The sequence below is a fragment of the Notechis scutatus genome, chromosome 3 (genome assembly GCF_049901735.1).
Source record: "Notechis scutatus isolate UNSWTSFEM ecotype Mainland chromosome 3, rNotScu1.2, whole genome shotgun sequence".
Classification (NCBI taxonomy): domain Eukaryota; kingdom Metazoa; phylum Chordata; class Lepidosauria; order Squamata; family Elapidae; genus Notechis; species Notechis scutatus.
Genome location: NC_142011.1, coordinates 36,632,182 through 36,651,234, shown reverse-complemented (window position 1 = coordinate 36,651,234; position 19,053 = coordinate 36,632,182). Strand labels below are relative to the sequence as shown.

Below are 19,053 nucleotides of genomic sequence, written 5' to 3'. Positions count from 1 at the left end.
GGTGGGGGGGGGCGGCAAAGGTTTTGTTGGAAATACAGGTTATGCTTAGGAGTTTGTGCTTTCCTTTGTAGTACTTTGTACTAATTAAGTTGTTGTTTTAAAAAATATTAGGTGAGGCACAAAAGAAGGTGTCCATGGGCTGTGCATATTAGCATCATGTTGCACACACATTGAGTCATTAAGTACAGGCTACAGATCTCAATGTCTGTTTTTTCAATGATGCTAGATGTCTACTATAGCCCCCCCCCCCCCCAAGGGATAAGGGGGAGAAAAAAAAAAACAACACCCCCCCCCCCCCCCCCCCCCCCCCCCTATCTTCCCCCTTCTTTATTATTTACTAAAAAAACCACCAACCCAAAACTAAAAAAACATATATCATGATAGGATTTAGGGCAATCAATGGCTGTAACCAGTTTTCAGAGAATCTTCCAATCCTCAGGTTCAGCTCTGCTGCAGTGGATACTGCACTCAGCAAACCCTGGGTGCCCTTTTCTGAACAAGCAAAAATGTATTTTGCTAGCACTAAGATGCCATGTGGCATATGTGCTTGAGAGTGGCAATAGCAGGCGACTAGTTTTTAAACTTGAGTTCGTTTGTTCTTTTCCAATAGCAATGAAATCAAATACAGACTGTAGAGAGCTGACATTTTCTTGAGTTTTTTTGTCAGTGTTAATTAAATCAGGCCACATACTTGCTCAACCATTAATTGTAGCATGCAGGAATCTCAAATAGGTCAATTCAGCACATGCCACATACATAGCAATTACCAGAGAGAATTGTGAAGGATAAGACTAGCATAGACTGCAAAACAGGTTTTGCAAGCAAATAGATTTGTACTTTTCTTTTTTTTGGAATGTTAGGAACCAAATACAGTATTTCTACTATAAAATAAACACAAATCTTTCTAATTATAAACTCTCAAGTATTTCTTACCATGGATTAGTAACAAAGTTCTTCCTTGAACTGCTAATAAAACCACTCCATAAACTGGATTTTAATCACCCAAGATGCCTCCATTTCTTTCTTTCTGCAGATTTAGTATAGCATAAACTGTCATTGATTAGAGCTCACTTATTCAGAAGCATGAAATATTAATTTCAGTTAGGAGCTATATGTAGATATAAAAGTAGAAATGGTGAACAATAATAATATGAATGATGTTATAAGGTCTAATATATTACAGCAATGAGCCGATATGAGGATAAAACAGGCATCCAGATTTGTTGAACATTTTAATTTTTATGATTCTGTCTATGAATGCACAAGTTTTATCTCAGAGCTGTAGATGATAGGAAATTATTTTTTCACTTTTTAAAACCTGTAGGTGGCCACATCTGGAAATGTGGAAACCTGTTTTACATTTCCTAATTTAAGAATGTGAATGTATGTGTAGCATGAAGAGCCGGAATAAATGTGATATTCATCTTTAGTCTCTTAATTATAGGCTGAGCTTTGCATCTAGATTCAGACAGATACAGTGATCAGTCAATTTCTTGTATAAGATGTTGTCTGTCAATTACATGACCCAGATATATGAGTTAGAGTTCAGACATTGAACGGCAGCACATCGTAATTGAGTCAGAAATTACTGTTGTAAATCATGATGGTTGTTAAGCAGGTCAACATATGACTGGACCTATTTTTACAATCTTTTTTGTACTGGTTGCTAGGTGATTGTGGCAATCATAAAGGGAATAGGATGGTTATTAAGTGAATATGGTGATCATTTAGCAAATCCAGGGGGAAATTGGAAGTAAATATCAGTTTCCAGCAAAAATGTGAGATGCTGCAAACAGCCATCAATATGAACTGGTTGCCAAGCACTCAAAATGTGATCAGGGATGGCTTCAAAACTTTGAGTCTAGGTTCTAAGTAACTCTGAGAATCCATCATAACTTCAAATTATATGTGCTGTAAGTCAGGTTCATGCTGATACTGAAGTACATATTGATGATATCTTGGTGAAATTTCTCAAATTCCTCAGTTCAACGTATTGAATGTCAGGTATATGTCAGGTAGACAAGAAATATTGAGAATGAAATTAAAAGCACCAAATGCTAGAAAGCAATACATTTGCTAAGCATGATATGTTCTGTCTTATGCAGGATACCCATTGAATGTGACCATCAACAATTGGGGTTATTCAAATGCTCTCTTTCTAACCTGGGAATATCTCTTGGGAGGTGCCCAGAGTTTCTCATTAGCTCTTTATGACCTGGACACAAATACTTTACTGAAGAATGGATCAGCTGCACTCAATACCACCAGCTTCAGCTTCCATGGTTTGCTTCCTGGGACACAATATATGATTGAAATCACTGCATTGCTTGTATGTGCACAGAATTCCAGTAGAAGAATCACTGGGCAGACAGGTAAGAGTAAGTTCATATCTTGGAATCATTTTCAGCAAATTTGTATTTTGATATATAGTGATTGTCTTCTTGCACGTTGATTCATACATTCAATGTTTTGTCATGTCTTTAAGACACAGTGCCCAAAACTAATCTCACAAAATAAAACCATACAAGTTCTGGGCACATCCTTGCATCTAAGTCAACTGATTACAATATACTTTCTAGCAGATGGCCTAGAAAATTCATTACAGCTACTTAAACAGTAGTTCAAAACTTCAAGATATATAGTATGTGTACAGGAAAGGTCAATATTCCATACTCCATTCTCAACTGTTAGGTTTCATTTTAAAAAATCTGAATTTGGAAGACGAAAACAATAGGTTGTTTTTGTGTTATAACACTGTATTCATTAAGACCTCATTCTTTTAAAAAAATACTGTACTTCAAAACAGTTAAATACATTGGAATAAATGTCACATACAAGTTTGTATCTTTTTACTGCCTGTTACATGATTTTCCATGTAGGTAATAATGAATGCATTCCTCCAAATCTGAATAGACTGACATCTTACACAACAAAATGCTAGTTGTTTTTTCTTTATAGCCTGCAATTTGTATTTTCAAGTGCATATGAAAATAAACAAAGGCACTCTGATATGTAGTCTATCCATGTGACTTGCACAGAAGAGAGATGTAATTGTGTGACAATAATGCCAGAATCTGCAGTATGTTGGCAGCAATGTCAGCTCAGCATTATTTTGCAACAGGCTGTTCTTACTATGGCAGTGCCATAAGCACTGCAACATTCTGACATTGTCTTTGTGGACATAGGAACCTCAGAAGCCACTTATTGCAGAGGTAGTTTATAATTTGCTGTTGGCGCATCTGATGTGGGTGATTATGTTCAACTATATACAACAATGTTTTGCATAGAAAAGGCTTTCCAGGCTTATAATAGTTTTAGAAAGGTGCATGTGCTCATCAGCAGAAACCTGCTCAGTGGGGTTGTGTTTTTTTTTTTTGGGGGGGGGGAATAAATCCTATTTTAGTGCAATTCAGAACTTTCATTGTCAAGTTGCAGATAGTTTCAAGAAAGTGGCAACAAAATGAAAAATAAGCTGCCTATTTGCATATAGATTCCTTACATGTGACTATTTGCACAAACAGTAGGTTGAGAATTTCCATATCCAATCCCAAATGTACCAAAAGAATCACATTTCTCAATAATTATTCTTAAACTTCCATTGTCTACCTTTTTATTTATTGCCAAACTGCAAAGTCAACACTGTGGTAACTTTTGGGAGTATGTTAATAGGAGGGCTTCAGGTATGGTCAGTGAAAGTGTAGCCTCTTGGTATGGATGCTTCTCTCATTGACAACTATTTTTTTTGGACTTATGTTTTATTTAAGACCCATTACCTGTGCGGGATGTTATCTTGAGTCATGAAAGTCCCTCAGTATTATTGGCCTCCTGGAGTGAACCCCCAGGCAGGAAAGATGTCTACCAGCTGGTTCTCTACCACATAGATTCACAGGCTCTTGTCAAGAACGCAACCATTGCTAGAGGAATCACCACTTTCCGCTTTGAGAAGCTTTTACCAGGCAGTGAATATGCCCTCCGTATCACCACATGGGCTGGATATTACAAAGCGAGCACCAATGCACGAGGATGGACAGGTATTGGGAAATGAATAGATTAACCAGCAGGCTAGAGAATAAAATCAATTGTGCAAGTGAAAGTATTAGCAGAATCCATCCAGCTGTACCAATAGGCTCCTGTCACCTGATTGTTCATGTATGTTTCATCAATAGTTTGTAGGGTAGGGCTATAAAAATTAAGTCAGCATTATTGAGACAGACTTGATAAACCCATAAGAAGCTCATGCAAGAGACAAGTATCTGTATCATCTTCAGGCAAAAATCAAGACAGGATTTCTTTTCTTTTGAAGCAAAGCAGTACAGTTTGAAATATATCTGAAAGACTTGGGTGCAAAACCCCTCCAAAAGTTATTTCAAATTGTAGTATTAAATGGTACAAGAAATAAACAATTCCCTCTAATGAAATATAAGTGAAATATATTTCATTTCATTAATTTTACAGTTTAGTTTAGATGTCAACGTAATTAAGTCAACTTTCATATTTGTTCAAGTCAAACAAACCACTCAAAGGCCATTTTGGTCTAGAAAAAGTATGTCAGTAGATTGAATTAAAAAAAAACCACTTTCAGATTCAGGTGGCTTTTGAACGTATTTGTAAGGTACTTGCAGTTCCCTGTCCCTAAGACAATCATTGCAGGTCAGTTGTTTCCATAGATTTGTGAGAAAGATGGATTCCTCCTTAGAGTGATGACTTTCTCCAGCTATCTTTTATCCCAACAGCTCCCAGTCCTCCCAAGGCCCTGACATTCCAGAATAACAATTCCAGCTCCAGTTTGACTGCCTCATGGACTAACTCAGAGGGAGCAGAATGGCTGTATTTCACTCTGCAGAACCTGCACACCCCTGCTGACAGTAGGACTGTGTCACTTAAGAGAGGCCTAACTAGCTACACCTTCCAGTATTTGGAGCCTGGAACATCCTATCACCTGGAGGTTAAAGCTTTGTCTGGGCCTTACCTAGTTAAGGGTCCCAATATCACTGTTTATACATGTAAGTATGCAGCAATCTATTTGCTTACAATACTTGGAAGTGGGCAGACCCTATGAATCAGATGAATTTCAGAAGAGGTTTACCTATGTGAGAACAGAGAGTTTCTGTTCTAAGAAGCCAAAAGCGTTATCTATTATTGCTTTATAAGGATACTCTGTATGAATAGATGGAATTTTTAAGGCTGGTTATCAAGACAGACTTAAGGTTTTATTTCTCTACTTATGTTTCTCTAGTATAGGAGTTTCTTCAGAATTGTCCTTTTGAATAGGTAAACTATATGTATATGTATGTATGTATGTATGTACGTACGAATGAATATATGTATGTACCGTGTTTCTCATATAATAAGGCCGGGTCTTATTTTTTTTTGAACCCCGAAAAAATGGCTAGGCCGTCTTTTCGGGGGTAACTTATCTCTCCCCCCTTGCATCTTCGGGTGGGTGGGCAGCGATGGCTTGGATGTTGACCTCGGCGTTGGTGGGGCACTTCATATTGGGGTCAACGCAGGCAGCGCCATATCCAGGTGTACAACAAAAGTACTTCCTAGTGGCAAGCCCCCCACCATTCCCCCCCATTTCGCTTGTTTTAATATAGGCCTTAATTTGGGGGGAGGGGCTTAATTTCATTTCATGCCTATAAAACATGCTGGGACTTCCTATTGGGGGAGGCCATATTGTTGGAGAAACAGGGTATATGTATGTATATATGTGTGTGTGTGTGTGCGTGTGTGTGTGTATGGTATTCAGCTTTGTTCGGGTATTTTCCCACATCGTAGTTGTGCTTTTAAAATTGTAGCAACGTTTTGGCAGATATATATTTGTTTTTGTAGATTTTCACGGGTACAGGTATGTAGGTCTAGGAGTGTTCGGGTCTTTTCTCTAGAGATGGCAGCTCCGATCACACACTGCTTGCACTGGCACGAAGCCGAAAGCACCAGCCTGAGGATGGCGAGTGGGACCTCGCCGAAACATCGCCAAGATACTCTTAATCTTACATGGGAAAAGACCCGAACACACCTAGACCTACATACCTGTACCCATGAAAATCTACAAAAACATACGTACATACATATTTGTTTTCTTAAGTTTTCACGGGTACTTACATGTATGGTATTCAGCTTTGCTCGGGTATTTTCCCACATCATTGTAGTTGTGCTTTTAAAGTTGTAGCAACGTTTCGGCAGAATCTCATCTGCCATCATCAGGCTTCTGTATTGTGTTCGTCGAACGAACAGACGAACACAATACAGTACAGTACAGTACAGTACACAGTACAGACGAACACAATACAGAAGCCTGATGATGGCAGATGAGATTCTGCCGAAACGTTGCTACAACTTTAAAAGCACAACTACAATGACGTGGGAAAATACCTGAGCAAAGCTGAATACCATACATACATACATACATACATACATACATACATACATACATACACAGTATATATATATATATTATTTATGTAGTCACAAGTTTAGAATTTCAAAAACCTAACTGCTTTCATTCAACTTACTTGCTGCAACTTATTCTTAATTTCTAAAGCAGGTGGTCCCTTCAGATCACTTTGCCTAGCATTAAGCTATCTCTGTGTTCTAATATTAGTATTTTCTTCCAGAATTTGCAAACCCTGATATTTTGTTACTTTTTCTATTCATTTTTTGTCTCCTGGTATTGCTACATCTGTGAAACACACTTTTCCCCCCCTTTTTCAATAATTATTGTCTGGTATGTTGTGTTTCAGGTACTGTATCTGTATTTTTTTTAGTTAGTATGTACTTTTTCACTTTATTGAAATTATTTGTGAATTTTTTCATAATTTTTTGTTTGCATTACTATTAATGGACACAGGAGATGTCTGCCTTCTCAGCTGACATCTGGCAGTTTGTTAGAAGCTTCTGATAGCAAGCCAATTGCCCTTATAGCTCTCAGCCTCACCGAAGAGAGAGAATGTGTTCCAAGGGAAAATTATTATTGTTATTGTTGTGAAAGTTTTTATTATTGTTTTACTTTCTGAAATTCAGTTCTTTCTGAAAATCAGCATGATGCAAATTGAGTCTTTTATCCCCCTTTCACTCTTTATGTTCGAAAGGATTGTGTTCTGTTCCTTCTTTGCAGTCTTTGTTTCCCCTACAGCCATTATATTTTTAATTAAAACTATTTCACATTTTCCTGCATATTGGATTCATATTATAATTATATCCTTATCTATTTGAGCAATCCAGAGCAGTAAAGATCCATTCTGATTGAGTATTCAGTTGGATGTGGTCTGGAAAAATATTCCTGTTTTGATACTTCTATATCCCATTATAGAGTCTATTGTGCTAAGTAGATTTTAGTATATTTTCAAGGATGAAATATAGAGTCAGAATGTATGTAAGCAGTTGAGAATTTGAAGGGCTATGATTGATAGATCTTTAGAATGTTTATTTAAAAGTAGTTTCTTCTTTGTTTGAAATTAGGGAGATGAATTGTGTGAAATAAAGGAAATGCATTCTACTCAAAATTGCCCTATTTAACGGTCTCCAGATCTGTTGAATTGAATATGTTATCTAACCAAGTATGATTATACACAGGAGGAAATTGTCTCTGGTGTAGAAGCTCTGTGTACATGCATAGAAACAGAATAATGATAATCATAATAATACTAATAATGGAGAGTAAGAAAAATAACGATACTTCCTATCTGTCATAAAACCGATTAATCATCTACCCGTATGAGTAGGTACAGTGAACTGAATCAATTTAAAGTAGAGAATTTCTGGAATGATGGTATTGAACACTGAGTTGAAACCCACGAAAGGGACCAGTGAATACATTCAAGTTGTTGCCGAATGTGATGTAATGACATATTGACAGCATCATCTGCTGATCTATTGGCTCAGTAGGCAAACTGCAAGGGGTTTAACACATGGCTTGTGTTAAAGTACAACCTATCTTTTATTAGTACCAACCATTGATTGTTTGACGGGATTATGTAAGTTATAACCCAACACGTCTTGAGGGTATCTTGACTATTCAGAATAATTTCTAAATAATTTATTTATTATGAATGTTGGTTCTTCCTTTCATCTTTTTATAGACCCTCTGAAACCAGACAATGTAAATTTGATCAACGATGGCAGTGATAGCACTTTGAAAGCTTCATGGAACTCAGCAGCTGGTGAAAGAGAATTCTATTTGGTGATTCTGCAGAAAGGAGACAGTAACATTACGGTCAGAAATGTGTCCATGGGAAGGAACAGCACACACGTCATCTTTAATGACCTGGCCCCTGGAAGCCACTATACTGCTTGGGTTACAGCTATTGCTGGGCCCCATAAAGCAACAGCAAAAAGCATATCTGCCTGGACTTGTAAGTAAGAGCTGAATTTCAGATTTATTTATTTATTTATATTTATTTTATTTATTTGTCAAACAGATATAACAGATATAATTAGAACATGATTATGATTACATGAAATGGGTACAAATAAAAGGGGACATTAGCCAGGGATGGTAGGCATGTTGGTGCGCTTATGCATGCCCCTTACAGACCTCTTAGGAATGAGGTGAGGTCAACAGTAAACAGTCTAAGGTTACAGAGGAAAAATGGAGGGGTGTGTGTTGCAAAGTAACCTCTAAAATACCTGCCTGCAAATTGTTTGATTTGAGGGGGACACTAACTGATAGAAGTAAAGATACATTATCCTCCACACAGAGATTGTCCTCCGGGAATGTGGGGGTGCATTTGTGTATATTTGCATTTGGTTCCTGGGGGCAGCACTTAGGACATTGTGGAATGGGAGGCAAGAGCCAGCAAAAGGAGTGACATAAAATGGGTTTGCCCAAAATACATACATGCATGCATGCATGCATGCATGCATACATACATACATACATACATACATACATATTCTTGAATTTTAAAAAATGGTCTTTGTCTATTTTAGAAAATATTCTACAGTTTTGTAGTGTTTTCAAAATCAAAATGGAAAAAAGTGGTCTTGATTTTTGGCAGTTACAGGAGGAGAAGATGCAAGAGATTGCAACAAAAGGTGACCCACCTAGATTAGATTCCAATCACTTGCTATGGTGATGGTGAACACAATGTGCCTGATAACCTCTGTCTAATTTGAAATTACAGTTTGGTATGGGACCAAATAATCTCCCCGGGATTCTAGTAAGGAGAAAGAGAATGAACATGTGATTTGAATAGCAGGATGCCAGAACAGACAACCATTATAGGCTTTGTTAGGAGGCCTTTTTTTTTGTTGTACTCTGCCATTCCTCAGATCATAGTTTCCCATCTTGGATTGTTCCAGGTCTTTTATAAGGAAACCTGCATGCAACATTCTGATTCTTTTTTTGTTTTCCCCTCCCTTTCAGATCCCATGACTCCATCTAGTGGGAATTTATTGAATCAAGGCAGTGCTTACATGCTTCAGGCTCAATGGCAAGAGGCAGCTGGGACTGGTTATGTGACAACGTTATATACCATGAAGCCCCTCATAATGTTGCAAAACAGTTCATTGCCTAAGCAGTCCTCCAGCCAACTTTATGAAGGGTTAAGACCAGGCACTCAATATGCCTTGGAGATCTGCACCATTGCAGGCCCCCACATTTCTCTACCCCTCCATCTCAGCAACTGGACATGTGAGTGTCAGGAGAGCAACATTGTTCTGTTATGCAGAAAGTTTCCAAGAAGGGGCATAGAAAGTGCAAACATGGGGGTGGGGGGGAAGGAGAATACATCAGAGATGCAAAAATGCAGTTATCCCGTATCCTTTTTTATTGCAAAGTTTTGTGCATTCTGAACTTGGTTGTTTACTTGCAGACGTTTCTTTATCCAAACTAAGTACCAACACTGAGGTTACCTAGCTAGATAATGAAATGAATATAGTATTGGTAGTATAGCTTTGTAGTCTTTCTTCCAAATAGCATCAGAAAAATAAGTATTAGACATTGTATCTGTGTATATGTATCTACACAATAAAACTAACCTATCCTCTTGGCTTGAATAGGAAAGTTAAAATCAGCACAACTTCTCAACCTTAATCCTTATGCAAGAGCTTGCAACTATGACAGCCTTAATGCGAAAGGGTGGAAATTCTAAAAGAGCAATAGGACCCACCAAAGGTACTTGGCAAAGCTCATGCACAACTGTCCTGCTGATTAAGAGAAGCTTCTCCTATGCCTTTGCCTTTGAGAATGGAGCCTCTCTATTTAAGAGCAAGCTATCATTTTACAAAACATGAGGGACCTTCCCTCCCACCCCAAGTGGGAGAGGCCAAAATATTCAGTGTTTCATTTTTTAAAGTAAGGATTTTGGGTGAGGCAAAAAGAATGTCTCAACTCTTGCAGGAAGTTCTCCTTCATCCCTTTAAATGGTCCAGAGTAAAATGTGCCCCTTGATTTCACTTTTGGTGAAAGAATTGTGCATTTTTGTTCTAGCAATTATGATATTGCTAATATTGCAACACACACAAAAAAGCTTCTATCCCAGAGCAATAGCTCTGTTGAATTCTACTATATAGTGCAGTGTTGGTGCGGTGTCGGGGGGTTTCGGTTCAATGTGTGGAGTGTGAAGGATGTGTGTTTGTGTTTATTTTCATGATCATGATGTGCGCTGAAGATGGTGTTTGATTGCGTTGTATGAGGTGCAATGACAATAAAGTAAAGTTAACTAAACTAAAAGCTGATTTGATTTTTTAAAAATTCTAATGAGCACAGGAGCCCACATAGGATCTGGGTTTAGCATTCCTTGCTGTACATGATTTCATATTATACCGTAGAGCAGGGGTGTCAAACTGGCGGCCCGTGGGCCAGATGTGTCACATGCAGGCCACACCCACCCCAGCTCCGTGAAGGGAAAAATGTGAAACATCACATGATGGCAACGTGATGCCTCGAGTTTGACACCCATGCTGTAGAGGATGAAGAAAATGCATGTAATTCCATAATTATTATGCCTACTTTAGGCATGGATTACTTCGGAAGTTGTGGGTACTCCATCATTGGAGGCTTTTAAGAAGAGACTGGATAGCTATCTGGAAAGCCATAAGGTTTCCTGCTTGGACTAGAAAATCACCAAGGTTCTTTCCAACTTTTTTATTCTGTTAATTTTAGGTTAGATAGATAACGCAGCTATAGGGAGAACATGCAGCCATTAGCAGGTTGTTTTCATGCGCAATCTGCTCCAGTGACAAGTAAGATCCAGTTGTTCAGAGCTTTGTGATCAAGACTTGCCTGAGAATCGTCTAGTCTTGATTTAGGATTCCATGTTTCCTTTAGGACAGATGTTATTAGGCAACTGGCTAGGAAATTTCTAGACAACTGCCCAAGAAATAACTTTGGTCAATTGTAAGTATTTGCTTATAGTATATAATATGTCTGTTATTGATTCCTTTCTCCTATCTTCAGATCCTTTATCTCCAGAGCACCTGAAACTCAGCAATGATGGTCATAGAATGACGTCACTCACTGCTTCTTGGCAGAATCCCTTCAAAAGCGGAGGCTTCTATGTAGGAGCTCTTCTGGAAACCAAATCCCAATTAGTGATAAGAAATTTGACCCTGGCAGAGCCTAATATCACCTTTGAAATGCTAGTCCCAGGACGTCAATACACTCTGAAGCTGGCAAGAGTGGCTGGACCATTTCAGTCTCATGTTCAGATAGTTAGTGACTGGACATGTGAGTATGCCATCATTCTCAGTAGTATGTAAAACAAGCATCCTTCTCCAATGTGACCCTTTTTAGTGTGCTCAACTACAATCCCATCACCCCAACCAGTGGTGGGATTCAAAGATTTTACCGGTTCGGTGGGCGTGGCTTGGTGGGTGCACTTTGCACACGTGCATACACTTTGCATGAATGCGTGCACCAAATGTGCACTTTGCACAGGCACAGAGGCATTCCAACTCGCCTCCTGCAAGCCTGCACTCTCCCGGTCATTTCAGCAGCTGCCACACAGCACTGTGCTGTGCCGCGCAAAGCAGCTGCGCTTCAAAAGCAAGGAATAAAGGTGAGTATGGAAGCCTGGGCAGGCGGCCAGGCCCAACAGGAGCGTGGCGGAGAGAACCGGTTTGATCTCCACTGCTCATCAGTGCTACCGGCTTGGCAGAACCGGGCCAAATCAGTAGAATACCACCACTGATCCCAAACCCTCCCATTTACCATTCTGGGAGATTGCAGTGCCACACATCAAATTATTGCACTGATGAAAAGTTGCAGCAGAGGATTTCTCCTGTTCTTGTTTGACTTTCAGTGAGTTATATACCCACAAGTAGAAAAGGTATTAGCAAACATAAATATCTCATTGCAAATAAAGACAGGAAGAGGAAAAGCAGAGGTAGAAATGAGAGAATATTTGTGAGTTTGAATTTTGTAAGGACCCAGCCTGGTAAGGGCTTGATGTGATTTAGAAAGGTAACAGTATTTTATCCAAATTCAACAGATTGCCCAAGATTTCAGGTATTACCTTTGAGTTTTGTTTTTGCAATTTGTTCAAAAAGTAATTGTATCACCATAATTCATATTAATAGGTTAATTGTATTCTAATTCACATCAGTAGTTTACAATTAATAGTTTACCAGGCAAGTCCCAAAGATGTTTTTTCAAGAGGCAACTGGCCTTTCTGGATGGTGGGAAATGGAAGGGTTTATACCATCCAGTCAGAGCTGAAGACGCTTATTGAATGAGAAGTGAAATGTCTTCAAAGAAAACCAGAAAGTCCAGTTGCCTCTTGAAAAAGCACCTTGGGACAGCCATGACCTGGATGACTGAGAATCTTTGTAGACATTTACAAGGCAAGAATAAATCTAAGGTTCCTGTATCTGGATGAGTTTTTGTATCTCTTTGCTGTTATCTAGTGGTATCTGGATGTTTATAGCCCAGAAACAATATATTGATTAAATGACTTTTGTAGATGCGATCTTTACTACTTTTATTGAGTGTTACAAGATAAGTCATTTTTTTTACTTAGAATAAATAAGTAAATAAGTCCAAATAAACATCTGTTCATTGCCTGAATTCTTCATCCTGGAATGGCACAGCTTAGGTAATAGATAAACCTTTTTGTTTCATTCAGATCCTTTGGCGCCATCAGGAGTGATGCTGGCCAGTAGCAGTTGGGCCAGCAGCCTTTTTGCCTCTTGGGACCAGCCTCTAGGTGACAGAGATCAGTTCTTCCTGCAGTTCTACAGTCTGGAACATCCTTTGCATAGGAACATCACAATTGGGCCAAGCATGCTAAATTTTACATTTGAAGGTCTTCAACCTGGCAGTCAGTACTTACTGGAGGTTACAGCAATGGCAGGACCTTACCGAGCTTCATCTCAGGTGGTTTCTGCATGGACATGTGAGTATTCAATGTGTATAATGAGACCCTGTGGCTGAGGCTTTCCTGAACACACAGTTTTTATTGCAGATTAACATCTCAGTAAGGTTAAGAATGTATAGTGCCATGATGGCGAACCTATGGCACACGTGCCACAGGTGGCACGCAGAGCCATTTGTACGGGCATGTGAACCCCAGCCAAACTTACCTGCACTGCGCATGCGCGTGCCTCCCAGCTAATTTTCAGCCCATTTGAGGCCTTTTTCACCCTCCCAGGGGCTTGAAGGAAACCTCTGCAGCCTTTGGAGGCTGAAAAATGGGCCTTCTGGAAATACCGGAAGTGCCGGAACCAGAAGTGCCAAAACCTCATTTAATAACCATTCACAAATATGACAGATATAATTGTAAAAAATTCATGTTCATTTGCAACCAAATTTCCTGCCTTTGATAACAAAATACTTTAGTGTAAAACTGATTAAGGTCTGGTCAGTTTCAGGCAGCATCCTCCCCCCTAAACTAATTGCCCCCAGAGCTGGTGAATATCAAGGTTCCAAAGTGTTCTGTGAATCAGCTGTTGTGAGGTTAATGCATCATGCCTGCCTTTTTCTCAAATCTGACTCTGTTGTGCCAACCTTTTTATCACTATAGATCCTCTATCTCTGGCAAATGTCAGTGTGAAAGGCAGTCAGAATCCGCAGCAACTGATTGTGAGCTGGATTGAATCGGGAAGAGGACGAGGATATTGGGTACAGCTCTATTCAGAGGAATCCCTGTCCATTATACAGAATGTGTCTGTACCACATGGAACCACACAGGTGACTTTGGATAATCTGGTGCCAGGGACTCGGTATCGTGTCGAAATTGTCTCCAGAGCTGGGCCTCACTACATTTCTTCCCAAACAGCCATTGGCTACACAGGTATAATGTAGGGCTCCTCCTTCCTTTTTTCCCCATTCTGTTGACAGGTGGTAATCGATTTATGACCACAATGGAGCCTAGAATTTATGTTGTTAAATGAGACATTTATTAAGTGAGATTTGCTCCATTTTACTACTATTCTGGCCACAGTTGTTAAGTGAATCACTGCAGTTCTTAAATTAGTAACGCAGTTGTTAAGTCAGTCTTGCTTTCCCATTGACCTGGCTTGTCAGAAGGTTGCAAAAGGGAATCATATGACCCTGGGACACTGCAACCCATCATAAATGAAAGTCAGTTGTCAAGCATCTGAATGTAAATCCCATGTCCCAGGAGGATTCTGTGGAGGTCATAAGCGAAAAATAGTCATGTCACTTTTTAATGCTGTTTGTCATGCCCTTGGTAGAGACGGACTCTGAGGGGAGGAGGAACAGCTGACAGGGAGTGGAGGTGTGACTCCGGAGGAGTGGAGGTGTGCCTCTGGAGGAGGCTGGGGAAGGGCAGAGGCTGGCTGGGCAGTCAGAGGAAGAACCAGGCCCATCCCCTCTGCATCCTATGACACGCAGGGAGGAACGGAGAAGGCAACAGCTTGATTTATGCGAGAGGAAGCAGCCATGATCCTCCTCATTGGTTGCAGCTGGGGAGATTAGTATATAAGAGAGACGATTACAACACAGCGTTTCCAGAAGCAAAGCATGTTTTATTTTGGGCTGAAGTTATCTTGGTTGGTGTCCTTCCAACAGACTGTGCCTTGTTATTTCCTTGAATTTGGTAATTACTTATCCTGCTCCATTGTGGAAATTTCGTCATTGTAGTTTGTTTGGTTTTTTATTTCACCTTTATCTGCTCATTAAGTTCGACTGTACTGCTTTCTTTTGAAGACTATTTTTGAGTACATTTTATCTCCAATTAAGAATTATTGAACAGTGGGGCCAAGTTGGAGGCATTGAAGGACATTTACTTACGTTTTGGATTTTGTTACATTTCTGTTACACTCTGGGTCATCACACCGTTATAACTTCAAGCGGTTACTAAATGAACTCTTGTAAATTAAGGCAATAGTTTGGGACTACAAATTTTTAAAGAGGTCTATCTCCCACTGTTGTTTGACAGAAGGAGTACAGCTGCTATGGTTTCTTGCAGTACCACATATTGGTGGGTTATGGTTTTGAGTGAGATATGAAGAGCTAAACTCAGGTCTTCAAACTTGACAGCTTTAAGACTTGTGGACTTCAACTCCCAGAATTCCTCCTCCAGTCATGTTAGCTCAGGACTTCTAGGAGTTGAAGTCCACAAGTCTTAAACTTGCCAAGTTTGAAGACCCTTGGTTTAGTGACTAGTCAAAGTTACAACAGCACTGAAAAAAATGACTTAAGACCATTTTTCACACTTAGACCCTTGCAGCATCCCCATGGTCATGTGATTTACACTCAAGATCCTTGACAACTGGTTCATATTTATGACAGTTGCCGTGTCCCTGGTCATGTCTTTGTGACCTTTTGGCAAGCAAAGTTAATTGGGAAACTAGATTCACCTAACAATTGTTATTCATTTAACAACTGCAGTGATTCACTTAACAGCTGTGGCAAGAAAAGTCATAAAATGGGAGAAAACTCACTTAACCAATTTCTCACTTAGAAGAACTATAGAATGGAAGCTCAAACCACTTCTGGCACTCTTCCTGAATAAGTGCCATTCAAACAAAGCCCAAACCTCAGGTTTCTCTTTATGGGATCCATTGCAATACATTCAGGGATACAGACTTCATGGTTTGTTTTTTATTTTATTTTATTTTTATTTTATTTTATTATTTTTATTTTATTTTATTTTATTTTATTTTATTTTATTTTATTTTATTTTATTTTATTTTATTTTATTTTATTATTTTATTTTATTTTATTTTATTTTATTTTATTTTATTTTATTTTATAATGTCAGCCTTGGTCTAGAACTGCTTCTTAAAAGGTGGTCTCAGGGTCCATAAGGGTCTTCCAAGACCCTTTCTGGGATCCTCAGGATTAAAATTATTTGCCAGCCTTATTTATCAATTCTTACATGTATCAATAAGAATAATAAAACATAGTATGAATACATGGATAATTAAGAGAAAGTGAAAATCCATATATAAAAGAAGCAATAGCTGACAGAACAGGGTTGACTTCAGTGAAAACTACTCGGATAGCTGGGAAAATCAACAAGGGGTCAATGGCAATGGTTTCATTTGTTTACTAATTTTATAGCCCACCTCAATTCTAAAACTCCAGGCAACCTATAGCAGAATAAAATCATCCTATAAATTACCTTACGGCCACTGTAGCATCTCCATTGTCACATGATCAAAATTTGTATGCTTGGCAACTGGCATGTATTTATGACAGTTGCACTGACCTGGGGTCATGTGATCATCATTCGTAACAGGTGGTGGGATTCACAAAATTTACTGCCTGTTCTCTGTACTGGGTGGCTTAGAGGGCATGGTGGGAGTGGTTTGGTGGGCATAGCAGGGGAAGGATACTGAAAAATCCCCATTCCCTCTCCATCCCACTAACCTGCTTTCCAGCTCTGTCCTCCTGTGTAGGGTAACAAAAGAAGACCCAGCCAATCAGCATGTAGGACTCAGGAAGCAGAGAATAGATGGGGGCGGGGCCAGTCAGAGGTGGTATTTGCCGGTTCTCCAGACTACTCAAAATTTCTGCAACCGGTTCTCCAAAACTGGTCAGAACCTGCTGAATACCACCTCAGATTTGTAACCTTCCCAGCTGGCTCCCAACAAGCGAAGTCAAAGCGGGATTACAGAATGATTATTGCAATCACCCAGCTTTCCATTGAGGACCTGTGTACTGCCCAGGTCAGAAAGAGGGCTGGAATATATCTACAGACCCTTCACATCCTGGACATAAACTGTTTCAACTCCTCCTCTCAGGACGCGCTATAGGGCATTGCATGCCAAAACAACTAGACACAAAAGCAGTTTTTTCCCTCATGCTGTCACTCTGCCGAACACCTAATTCCCACAGTAGTGTCTTGTGTCTAAGTATATTTAGCTATGCAGTATGGCTGTATTACTTTTATCCTTCTTATCTGGTCCATTAGCTTCTCTTATTGGTATCATTATTATGATGGTGATTACATTGATATTATGATTAGTATTACTTTGCTGTTTTGTATGTACACTGAGAGCTTTTGCACTGGAGACCAATTCCTTGTGTATATATCACACTTGGCTAATAAAGTATTCTATTTATTGCCTATTGATCAAAATTTAGTAAATGACCTATTATGTCATTAAAAATACTACTTATGTCCATGTTCATGGCAACAAATCACCAGTATTTGTGAACAACAAATGGTTAAGAAGGATGAAGCAAACTGATTTTTCTGAGCAATAGGACCCACCAAAGGTACTTGGCAAAGCTCATGCACAACTGTCCTGCTGATTAAGAGAAGCTTCTCCTATGCCTTTGCCTTTGAGAATGGAGCCTCTCTATTTAAGAGCAAGCTATCATTTTACAAAACATGAGGGACCTTCCTCCCACCCCAAGTGGGAGAGGCCAAAATATTCAGTGTTTCATTTTTTAAAGTAAGGATTTTGGGTGAGGCAAAAAGAATGTCTCAACTCTTGCAGGAAGTTCTCCTTCATCCCTTTAAATGGTCCAGAGTAAAATGTGCCCCTTGATTTCACTTTTGGTGAAAGAATTGTGCATTTTTGTTCTAGCAATTATGATATTGCTAATATTGCAACACACAAAAAAAGCTTCTATCCCAGAGCAATAGCTCTGTTGAAGTCTACTATATAGTGCAGTGTTGGTGCGGTGTCGGGGTTTCGGTTCAATGTGTGGAGTGTGAAGGATGTGTGTTTGTGTTTATTTTCATGATCATGATGTGCACTGAAGATGGTGTTTGATTTCGTTGTATGAAGTGCAATGACAATAAAGTAAAATAAACTAAACTAAAAGCTGATTTGATTTTTTTAAAATTCTAATGAGCACAGGAGCCCACATAGGATCTGGCTTTAGCATTCCTTGCTGTACATTATTTCATATTATACCGTAGAGCAGGGGTGTCAAACTGGCGGCCCGTGGGCCAGATGTGTCACATGCAGGCCACACCCACCCCAGCTCCGTGAAGGGAAAAATGTGAAACATCACATGATGGCAACATGACGCCTCGAGTTTGACACCCATGCTGTAGAGGATGAAGAAAATGCATGTAATTCCATAATTATTATGCCTACTTTAGGCATGGATTACTTCGGAAGTTGTGGGTACTCCATCATTGGAGGCTTTTAAGAAGAGACTGGATAGGTATCTGGAAAGCCATAAGGTTTCCTGCTTGGACTAGAAAATCACCAAGGTTCTTTCCAACTTTTTTATTCTGTTAATTTTAGGTTAGATAGATAACGCAGCTATAGGGAGAACATGCAGCCATTAGCAGGTTGTTTTCATGCGCAATCTGCTCCAGTGACAAGTAAGATCCAGTTGTTCAGAGCTTTGTGATCAAGACTTGCCTGAGAATCGTCTAGTCTTGATTTAGGATTCCATGTTTCCTTTAGGACAGATGTTATTAGGCAACTGGCTAGGAAATTTCTAGACAACTGCCCAAGAAATAACTTTGGTCAATTGTAAGTATTTGCTTATAGTATATAATATGTCTGTTATTGGTTCCTTTCTCCTACCTTCAGATCCTTTATCTCCAGAGCACCTGAAACTCAGCAATGATGGTCATAGAATGACGTCACTCACTGCTTCTTGGCAGAATCCCTTCAAAAGCGGAGGCTTCTATGTAGGAGCTCTTCTGGAAACCAAATCCCAATTAGTGATAA

General features: G+C 39.3%; 1 protein-coding gene across 1 annotated transcript in view; it reads left to right on the top strand.

The window, feature by feature from the left end:
* LOC113420793 (receptor-type tyrosine-protein phosphatase V-like) overlaps positions 1-19,053 on the top strand; it is a 63,473-nt gene that overhangs the window by 5,577 nt on the left and 38,843 nt on the right. Inside the window, exons 3-10 of the mRNA XM_026680881.2 lie at positions 2,106-2,372; positions 3,765-4,031; positions 4,734-5,003; positions 8,082-8,354; positions 9,368-9,634; positions 11,402-11,671; positions 13,068-13,337; positions 13,965-14,234. Coding sequence (XP_026536666.2) covers positions 2,106-2,372; positions 3,765-4,031; positions 4,734-5,003; positions 8,082-8,354; positions 9,368-9,634; positions 11,402-11,671; positions 13,068-13,337; positions 13,965-14,234 — 2,154 coding nt within the window. The remainder of the gene's footprint in view (positions 1-2,105; positions 2,373-3,764; positions 4,032-4,733; positions 5,004-8,081; positions 8,355-9,367; positions 9,635-11,401; positions 11,672-13,067; positions 13,338-13,964; positions 14,235-19,053) is intronic.